Raw genomic sequence first — 11,220 nt, forward strand, 5'->3', positions numbered from 1 at the left:
AGAGGGAGGGAGGGAGGGAGGGAGGGAGAGAGAGAGAGAGAGAGATTTTGTTAAAATAAAGAAACTAGATAGAACTCTCCAGTTCTACAATCACTAGAAATCGCAAAAATTTCTCCTTTTGAATACCTGGGATTTTTCCACAGAAGCTGTGTGTTTATCACACATTGGGCTAATCTCCATTCCCCTCTCTCGTTCTTTGTCTCCTTGTTGGAAAAATTCCTCCATGATGCGATCTGTCCATTGTCGATACAATTCCAAGGACTTGGTGGGGTTGCTCAGGTCTGCACAGTGTACCATGTTGCGAAGGACCTGAAATCATTGAGTTTTGGAAATCCCATAAAATTAAGTGTAAATACTGCCAGAACATCTTATCCTTCTCTTATTTGTACATTTAGTACCAAACCAAGAACATTTTAGTTGCATTATAATTATGATACGTGCACCCAAAAAAAAAAAAAGTGTTACAATGGTGCTGGCCAGAGTTGGTTATTTATCATTATGGGGTCCAAAAGGGGATATAGATATAGATATTGACAAAGATATCTTCTTAAACTGAAAGTCTTTGAATTTAAGAACTGAAAGGGACATTGGGGTTCAGATGCTGCTATCATTTCCTTTCCTCAGTTTGGAAAGCATCTAAAGAATTACTCGAAGTAGATGTCTTCAAGTTTTCTGTTTGTGAAAAGAGGAGACTAGCTGATAGCACTATCTATAACCAAACAGACCTAATAAGTTTTAAGTCAGAGGGATTCAGGTTCAAACTATGAGCTTTGGGCACCAACAGTTATATATGTCCTATTATAAAAAGATTTTGCAACTTATTTTTAGAACTAAGAAATTCAATAAATGGAGTTATGTTTTTCTCATAAATGAGATAAACTTGAACATCCATTTTCTTCAGCTTGTTCTTAAAATAAGTCCAAAGTTGTAGTAGCAGCCTAGGACGTATCTAACCGAATGGCGTTTCCTTTTTCTAGATGTTATTTGGTGTGCTTTGTGACACACCAAAGTTCAGCACATACCTGTATACGATCGGTATAGTTGTCCAGGAGGAGAACGCCTGAGCTCGTCACTTTCTTTGTTTCTACCATTGTTTTCAGGTCTGCCAGCAGGCTCATGTGTTTAGACATATCAGTTGCTAAAACCTTGGGTGAAAGCAAAATGAAAACTCTCGATAAACTCAGTCTGTAAGACAGTGGCAAAAATAAATGAGGAATATAGACAGGTTGATTCTTACCATGTCAATAACCATTTTCCTGAGTGTCTGACGTTGCTTCTTGGTGAGATTCTGGAAGATGTCACAGTGCTCTTCTTGGAGCAGTTTGAAACCCACAGCCAGGTGATGGTTTTCCAACACAGACTCATCATTGTACATCAAAGCCAGTTCTGAATCTAATAGATAGGAAAAAATGATGCCTTTAATAAGCATACAATAAAAGTTGTATAATTAAACATTGTGAAATCAGATTTAGTTCTCACTAGATGATTTTAGAACTATGGCCCATAGGTCCTTGCCTCTTAACATAGTGCCTCTCTATAAACAGAAGTAGTCAGTTTCAACTATGCTTCTGGTAGATACTGGTGAATAAGACTTCACTTTGATTAAAATTCACTGTCTCTTAAAATCCTTTTTCAAGTTCTTCTCCACCTCTCATGAAAAATATGACATCAAGTAAAGGCATTCTTGAGTAGCTGAATTGCATTTTTTAATCTCAGCTTGTAATTTCCTTTGTTTCCACACATTTCATACTTTGGAAAAGAACAAAGTAAAGATGACACTAAACTTCATCAAGTATATTAAGCTTTTCAAACTATATCCACTTTTATTTTTTTTAATTTTATTTATTTATTTACTTATTTTGTGGTAATGAGGATTTAACCTGGGGACACTTACTCACTGAGCTATACCCTGAGCCCTTCTTATTTCTTTAAAAAAATGTTTTTGAGACAGGTTCTTTCTAAATTGTCCAGGCTGGCTTTGAACTTGAGAGTTTCTGGCCTCAGCCTCCTGAATAGCTGGAATTACAGGCATGTACCACTGTGCCTGGCCTATCTTCCCTTTCATATATGTTTCCCTCCATCTCTGGTAATTGTGAGTTTAGGATTTTCAAAAAAGATAAAGTGCTGGTGTGAATTTTTGTTTTACCCAAAGAATGTAGCTTTTTTGGTGATTTCAGTAAATGTGACACTAAACATCAATAATTTTTTCGAAGAATCCTGATGTTGACATTTCTGCCTTCTGGCTCTCTATACCAGAAAGAGTAATATCTAGGTATCTAAATCACAGCTTTCAGCCCACCATTTACACAGAAGAATTGCAGAAATCTTGTGCAGAGCTCTGCACTACAAACTCATGAAATCACGCTTTCTCTTAACAAGCCTAACAACCAAGTGACGTAATGTGTTACAGTCAGAGGTGCTGTTACTCATATACCATTGCTTTCATCCTGTGCTTTGAGTTACATCCTGAGAAAGGGGGTGGGATCTCTGAAGGTATGTGAGTTCCCTTGTTCTTGTCACCCTATGATCAAGAGCAAGCATCTATAGATGGCTATGGCACAAAAAACTTGGGCCTGTGTGGTACTAACTGGCCTGTATCTGGATTAATTCATGAAAGCACGCTTAGCCAGCTGATGCAACCCGTGCAGACAAGCAGCTGGCTGCAGTTTATGTTCTTTCAATAGAAGAACACGTTTTTAAAAAAACCAGTGTACCCCAAACCCAGATTACTCATTCTGATGATAGAGGATGAGGACTGACAAAAAGGACTCTTTTATAGCAATGAGCTCAAACAGTATTTTTATAAAACTATCAGTGCTTGGTGTTAATCATGACCGTAATGGGATAAATAATATCCTCAGAAGAAAAAGTACCTGAATTTTCAGCACAGAGAGAGCATTAACTGAAGGAATGAATAAATCATCAATAGCATGAAACTGAACATTTTGAGCATAACAAAAATCTTTGAGTATGAATTGGAATCCTAAGGCTAGACCAAACCGAAAGATAGCTGGGTCACTCTCCTTGGTACAGATCAATCCATGATCAAATCTGTATAATTGGAAAAGAGTGTGTGGAACTTTTAATGGCTTTCCCTTGAATTGTGAAAGCCCATTCCATTGCTTTTTGGGGAATTTATTTCTGTTTGAAGCTTCTCTGCTTCCCCAGCGGAGAAGGACCCTAGCATGTTATGATGTAGTGTGTGAGAGCCCTACATAATACTGAAAGTTGCAGTATGCATCCCCAAGCCTTTTCTAGTCTTACTGGATAATTCTACACATTATTCTTTCCTTTCATAATGTATTTTCCAAACTTTGAGTACTTTTTAGGGCTTCCCTCTGATCCTCTCCAATTCTCTCTGTAGCCCAATCAATGAGCTGCCAGACTAGACACAGTATCCAGAAAAGGCCTGACCCAGTTTGAGTGGAATGGAAGGATTACCTCCTTATCACCCTTGTTATTATCTATAATGAAAACATTAGGAGGAAGAAATGCAGTGAATCAGACAATTATCTCAAATGCCTTTTTCTAGTAGTGAACTCACTTGTGTTGATGAGAAACTGATTGGAGACGCCAGGGTGATCCACGTCGTGGATGGCAGCCGCAAAAATGGCAGCCAGGATTTCTAAATCGGTGAAGACGGCCTGTGGAGCAAAGTGAGCGCATTTAATGCCATATCCAATTCACCTGTCCTGCTTGTTCAATTTCATTTGAAAGTAATGCACTTCACTCTTGTTGGGAAAGGGATTGTTGATGTATATAATATGCTAATTTAATTAAATGCAGAATCTGTTCATCAGCCTAGTCTTTGTTATGAAAGGGACGATGGCCAGAGCTCACTCCCACATCAAGCCCGCAGGCTGAGGTTTGGAAGGTCATTAGCACCATGCTCATGGCATGTGAATACCTGATGTCTGTTTCTTGGATCAGTGGTATGGCAGCACAGTGCTTATGGAACACAAGCACATACAAGTCAAAGAAGCGAGTCAGACTGGCTCTGCTCTTTATATTCCGGCTGAGTAATTTAAGAGGAAAAAGGTTAAATTCTGGACTCGATAAGATAAGCAATAAATTATCACTCAAAGCTAAATTTATAGTGTTGTGCCAAGCTGTCATATATTCATTAATTAATTCACTTAATTCCTATCCACTAAATCTTCACCACAGGCAAGATCTGAGAATGTTACCAAGAAGTGAAACTTAATGCCGACTGCTCAACAACTGCATGTCATGTCATGAGAGTGTCTCTGTCCCCACCCAGGCACATTGATTTAAACCGGGTATTTATTCTTGTAGTCCTTCAAATGCTAACTCAGCTTTTACCTCTCCCCCAAAGACCAATCCTATTACTCATGGACATATTACACTGTCCTTTTCTAGAAGCTTGTGGCACTCATAGCCAATTTCTTGCCACATGATAGTTATCCTATCAATAACACTGCATGGGTTATAAATGGTGTTGTTCTGCTCCATGATATTTATAGGAGCATAAAAACAATACTCTTTCTTTCCTTCCGGGGATTCAAACACTCTTAGCTCCATCTCACTTGCCCAAGTCTTTTGGATTCCTTTTCTTAGAAAATATGAAAACAAGTGATAGAGTTCTGGACAGTTTATCTTTAATTTCTAAACTGAGTCTGAAAATGTGACTGGATAGGGTTTGGCTAACCCCTTCCTGCAGTGGGCCAGCACATTTTGGAAGTACTTGACCACCATTTCCATGTGCCCAATGATAGCATGGCTGGGCCATTGCTGATTGTACTGTTAAATATGTAAACGTTAATCTATGAGAGAGGGAGTCATGGCCATCTCTTCAGATCCTGTCAAGTTACACAGAACACGGTTCCTCCTTGCTTCTACATTATTGATTTCCTCTGATGGAGATTTTCAGTTACTTTTTCTTCAACCTAGAGAATCAGTTTGCTGAATTTCTAGAAGAATAAGCCTATAGATGCTTATTCCTAATAGGAACTATACAGAGCATTGTATAGTATATTTCTATGATCCTCCACAGGGCCTGTGATGGTGTTGGGCAATTCTGATCAGTGCAAGCAGGTTGAGGATGTATGATAAACCAGATGTTAAACAAGACACAGAGATACAATGTATCCCTTTACCAGGAATACAATGAAGAACAAAGCTTGGACCCTGCTAATTGTGTTTGAAAATTAAATAATTTTCAATTGGAAGGATGTAAAGGGAAGGTTCTTCTGATAGTAGAGAGCAAAGTAAGTAGAAATGTAAAACATTTTTATAAATAATCCAATGGATGGATGCTATATGTAACAAAGAAGCAGTTCAAGAATTTGAGGTCATCCACTTAACATTATTTTTGTAAATATATTGCATATTGCATGGCATTTTTAAAAGAGGTTGAACAGGTATGAAAAACAGGTTATAACTACTCACATCTAATGCTGGCGTAGAAAGAAGAACATGGGTTGACTGGGCTACATCAGCAGCGTGCAGGCTGTTATGATATGCCACGTCAGAATGGTAATGGTCCTCTAAAGTCATCATGTAGGTTACAAATGTGTCAGATGAAATTTTGAATGTCTTTAGGAGGTCTCTTTCCTATGTGGTAAAATGGTTTAGAATATGAATAAGCAGATGTCCAAAAATGGAGGAAGGTGGGGCTGGGGATGGAGCTCAGTGGTATAGCACCTGCCTCACATGCACCAAGCCCTGGGTTCAAGGTTCAGTCCCCAGCACCACACACATGTGCACACCACACACACACACACACACACACACGAGGAATTCAAATCACGAAAATAAACTGTGATAGAATAAAAATATCACAAAGAGATATCCAATTGGATAACCAACATTCATTCCTGTTTACTCACCTGAAATATGGCATACATGATGCACGTTAGGGGCCGATTGTGTGAGTATCCAGCCACATTAAAGATGTTAAGGCCCCATTTATTCAGGTCTTCCAGCTCCTGTAATTCAAATTAGAGAAATTTAGGAATAAGGATAATTTTTAATATTTTCTTTTAGAGATGTGGGGTCTTGCTGTGTTGGCAACACTGGTCTCAAAACTCGGGAGCTCAAGTAATCCTCCTGCCTCAGCCTCCCATGCAGCTGGAACTTCAGGAGTGAGTCACCATGCCCAGCTTTAAATATTTTAAAAAATATCTTTAAGTTTTATTTTTTGGGGGGCTGGCATTATAGCTCAGGGATAGAGCACTTGCCTAGCACAGGTGAGGCACTGGGTTTGATCCTCAGCACCACATAAAAATAAATGAATAAAATAAAAGTATTGTGTCCATACACAACTAAACATTTTTTAAAAATTGTTTTTTTTTGGACATTGGGTACCTAAGTCCTCAGAGCATTTATGTAGTGTGCTCTAGTTGCATGAAAATCTGAGAGTGGAATGGCTCAGGAGGCTGGGTGTCCTTATCACGATGACAAGTTTGTGCATGTATTTTTTTATTTTTAGAAAAGAAACAGTGTGTCTTCATTTGTAATAATTTTGTTGCTGACCAACTCTGCCATGCGTCACTCCTCAGCCATTGTTGCTTTTAAAGATAGCTGCAAGTGAATAGAGATCATTCTGGTCCCATTTCTCTGATTCTCTCCTTGCTTCTCACTGCTCCGTCAGTAACATAGAAAACTGCACCAAGGAAACTCCTCTACCCTTTGGTTATTATCACTGAATTCAGGTCAGGGAGACTCAGCTGTCAGAATGTGCAGAAATAGGCCCCAATTTAATGCAAAAGGTCAGAAAGAATGCTGTTCTTGAATTTTATTCCAGGGCTCCGAGGCCACAGATAGACCTGGAGGAAGCAACATCCAGATCTGTGTTGTGGGATTATTCCAAGATTATCTGATTTAAGGAACAACTTATTCCATACTTAATAACTGCCCACAGGCTTGGCCCCATGTTTAATCAATCTTACTCTAATGACAGCTTTCAGCAAGTCTCACTGAATGATCATTTCCCCAGAGTAAGCTCCTTTCACACTCTCACCAGGCTAGGTGACCTCAGCAGTCATTTTGTGTAGCCTCCTCAAAGATATGTGAATTTTTTCTGTGCCTTTCTCCAGTATGAGGGTTTGGGAATAGGAGCCAGTGCTGTCCCTGTCTCCTCATTTCTCCTCTAGCCCTGTCAATCAGTGCAGATTTTCTCCCGGCCCATAGCATAGAGTTCCCAAAATATCCTCTGGGATAATTCAGACCTGCCCACTGGCTTTCCCTTGGACTTTCCCTGTATTCTTCAGAAGGATGCTCCATTCATAAGGAACTATCCACTACTAAATTCAATTCAGGATAAAAGAAGGGGGAAAAAAAGCACAAAAAGCCTTTTGGTATGGAATAAGGATCTTCAACTAGATGCCCCAGCATAGACAAAAGAAAACACAAAAGACCAGGCACAGTGGCCCATGTCTATTATCCCTACTTAGAAGGCTGAAGCAGAATTGCAAGTTCTAGGCCACCTGGGTTACATAGTGAGACCTGTCTCAAAATAAAAGATAAAAGGTTGGGGATGTAGCTCAATGGTAAAACACTCCTAGGTTCAATTCCCAGTACAGCCATAAATAAATAAATAAATAAATAAATAAATGAATGAATGAATGAATGTAGGACATAAGTTTCATTACAAAATTTAACAAAGTGATTCCTACTATTTTCTAAATGATGACGGGCCCCTGGGTGCTATAAAGTTAAGAGCCACATGCACACACTCCCAGCTCATGCACACCTTGGCCAAGTGATCTTCATTCTCGGTGTTGACTCCAAAGCGGGAGATGCTCGTATTGTTTAAGCTTGAACTGTGCGTCAGTTTCTTCACTCCGCTTATCTGTGTCATGAGCTGCTGCTTCTTTTTCTTCTCTCTGTCTTTCTGGGTGGGAGACGGGATCTCCACATCATTCTGCTTGTCTACGACAGACAAAGAAATATGTTTTTTAGCATTTAAGTTCCAATGAGTATGCCCAGAGATATTCAAAATAACGCTAACTGTGGGTAATGGATTCTGATTATAATAAAGAACTCTCATAGCATGATCTCACTGGATAACATATGGTCTGTTGCTCCATTTTATTTAGGTGAACTTCCCAGAGGAACTAAATAACTTGTCCAAGAAGAAATAGGGAAAGAACTCAAGCATAATCTTCTGTTCTCATATAATATTTAAAATTTTTTTGTTACAATGAGGTAACAGTATTTGCAAAAAAAAAAAAAAGTGTCTACCTTCTCTAAAAGTTCTTTATTTTATGCTATTAAAAATTTCAGCCACCAAATATTCTATTTCATAGTAGATGTATCCTGAGTACTTCTGGAAAAAAACATATCTTAACTCTTTCAGGCCACAGGGATGGCTGTGAGGGCACAGAAACAATAATTGATTAAATTGCTTAACCATTACTTCATTGAACTAAATGACACCCTGTGGCCGAGAAAGAGTTAATGCAGCTTTCAGAAGTGGCGGACATTTATCTCTGCTTGTTACAGTGAAAATTAGTACAAAGACAGCTTCTCCATTTGAAAATGACATGCTTCCAGATGGCATGCTGGCATCCACACTATCTGCGTTTAGACTCTTAGAGATGACAGCATAGTCACATGCTTTCCCCAGGGACCTCTGCCTGCTCACAGGCCCTGCTGACACTTCATCAAAGCAAAGCGAGACAGTACCAGCTTCACCTTCACCTTGCCACCTGGCGACAGGGCTGGAACAGGGTATTCTCTATTCCTAGCACACCCTGCTGTGGTCTGTAGGGGATCCAAGCTCTTAGACTATAGATTTTACTTAGGGAATAATTTTAGTCATCTCAATTAGTTCAGGGGTTTCCAACTTAATCCAGAATCAGAAGCACCCAGGAAACTTTCGAAATATACAGATTGACGGGTCCCACCCAGCTCTATTGAAGCAGTATTTTTTAAAAGATTCCCCTATGACTTGGATAAACAAAACCAAATCTAAGAACAAAAGACAATCATACACTCTTATTTTTCAGATGAACTCATCAACTTGACCAAGCTCAAAGAACAATTTATTTAACAATTTTTTTTTATTCTGCAATTATGTTGTTCCAGATAAAACTATTTAAGAGCATAGAACCCAGGTCTTGAGGTTCCTGTTAAAAATCTCTTTCCTGCCATGCAATCTCTGGCATAGAAACCATACATTATTTTTGAATAATAATATTTCTTCCTGCCACTTTATGCCTAATAATCACAACTTTTTCTAAAATGAGAGGCCACAATAACCCCTGCCTTTCCTGGCCACCATTTTTTCACATCTGGTTAAGAGGCTGTGAAATTCCCCTATACCTCTGCAGATGTAATAACCATCTCTAGTGGGACTAGCAGCTTTCCCCCTTTGTTTAATTAAAGAGTCCCTGCAACAGTGAGTAATTGAGCTGAACTACTGCTGTGTCTGGAACATTGCAATAAAGAAGAAGACCATTATTCACAGAGTGCCAATTCGACTTTAATGGGAGTTTCCCTATGCAAGCATTGGAACAACTGATAGGCTTCCCTGTTCTGAATTTCCTCTGTTAAATGCTTAGCCAGCATAGTGTAGAAACAGCCTGAGACACAGACTCCAGAAAAAAAGCACAAAAAACATAGTGAATTTACATTTACAGAATGGCCAGAATAGAGTGGGGGAAATGGTTGAATGGTTGGCCAATGTAAGACAAACATAAACAGACACAAAATAATGGTATCATCCAATCTCTTTCAATGGCAAAATCTGAGGTGCTTTGCTTGCTGAAGCCCAGCATCATTTTACATCTGGAATATTCTAAGTTCTAGCTTCAAGATAGTAAGTAAGGAATTCAAAAGGATATTTTTTTTCCTGTTGTCTGTAAAAACATTAAATTGTCATGTAATATCGAAAAATCTTGTTTTATTTATGTTCTCTCCATCTACAACCTGCTTTATTTTCCCATGAAATTATATTCTTCTATTTCTGTTTGTGCCAGCAACCTGGAGCCCATCATCATACAAGAACTACAACACATATCTGGACTAGTAATTAGGACACCATCTTTTTTAGATGGAAACCACACAAGTTTCACAGATCCCCAGATTAAGGGAATTCCCTCCTCCCAGGATGATGCATTTTAACACTAAATGACACTTATTGAGATATTGCTTTTAAGTTTAACATTGCTAAAATCATCTCATTTTGCTCAGAGATGATTGCCATGCTCTGATCAAAGCCTTTTATAGTATCAGAAACTGTTAATAAACATTTCATTTTTAGGTCCAACAATTCTGTTTCCTAAAGACATTTTTTCCCAAACAATGTGCATATTACTCATGTCATTTTCTTCTCTGTGTTCCCACTTCCTATCAGGAGTGGTAGGTATTTCAGTCTAGAAATCTAGGTGCTGGTTCTGGCTCTGAAACATATTAGCCAAGTGACCTAGGTTGACTTATGTCATTCTTCTGGACCTCAGTTTTCTCTCTTATAAAATGAGGAAGTTATACCATGAGGACATTAAGGTCTTTTGTAGATATGGCAGTCTATGAAGAAGGCTTCATGGTCCCCTGGGAACACCTATCATGCTCAAAAAGATATGACTAAGAGTTCTAGGTTCTGCACTGGCAGTTTGGAAATAAGCTTTATTTGTTTGTTCATTTTTTAAGACTGTCCAATTGCAAGGCTAGGCTTCATCACAGAGGACCCAGGTTGCCAAGCATGTCTTAGTAAAACAGATAAATTTAGTCCATTTGAGAATCACAGAATGTTTGAGTCGGAAAGGATATGGAATGTCATCTATCCCCGTGCTCCCATTTTACAGATGGAGCAACCAAGGCATCTTGTTTTATATAGTTTTTCTTCCTTTATTTTCCTAAGAATTCCAATATACCTGTCTAGTCTGTTAATTGGGGTTTAGCACACATATATTCTCCTGTACACCATCCTCTTAATGCTAAGAGCATGTAAGGATTGGGATTCTAATAACTTTCCTCATCAATTTGTTCTTGATTGTTTAATTTTCAGAATAATGAGAAGCCAAAAAAATTGGTGTTCCTTAAGGGATGTGCCTATAAGTGACTTAGTGAAATCATGTCTCAAAATAAAAACTAATAAGGGATGGGGATACGGTTCAGTGGCTAAGTGCCCCTAGGTTCAATCCTTGGTACGAAAAAAAAAAAAAAAGTAGACAGCTGTCTGTTCTTGACATATAGTTTTGAGACTGAAAGTTTATCTGTATATCTTTTTTCTTTTCTTTTTTTTTTTTTTTTTTG

At 38.6% G+C, this 11,220-nt stretch overlaps 1 protein-coding gene across 7 annotated transcripts in view; it reads right to left on the bottom strand.

The window, feature by feature from the left end:
• Pde4b (phosphodiesterase 4B) overlaps window positions 1–11,220 on the bottom strand; it is a 523,657-nt gene that overhangs the window by 3,662 nt on the left and 508,775 nt on the right. For all 7 annotated transcript variants that reach the window (XM_048815208.1, XM_048815207.1, XM_048815209.1 and 4 more), the window contains 7 exons: window positions 7,715–7,893; window positions 5,850–5,948; window positions 5,410–5,574; window positions 3,545–3,644; window positions 1,238–1,392; window positions 1,023–1,145; window positions 127–309 (listed from right to left, as the gene is read on the bottom strand). In XM_048815208.1, the coding sequence (XP_048671165.1) occupies window positions 127–309; window positions 1,023–1,145; window positions 1,238–1,392; window positions 3,545–3,644; window positions 5,410–5,574; window positions 5,850–5,948; window positions 7,715–7,893 (1,004 nt within the window). The remainder of the gene's footprint in view (window positions 1–126; window positions 310–1,022; window positions 1,146–1,237; window positions 1,393–3,544; window positions 3,645–5,409; window positions 5,575–5,849; window positions 5,949–7,714; window positions 7,894–11,220) is intronic.

The sequence above is a fragment of the Marmota marmota genome, unplaced genomic scaffold (genome assembly GCF_001458135.2).
Source record: "Marmota marmota marmota unplaced genomic scaffold, marMar, whole genome shotgun sequence".
Classification (NCBI taxonomy): Eukaryota; Metazoa; Chordata; class Mammalia; order Rodentia; family Sciuridae; genus Marmota; species Marmota marmota.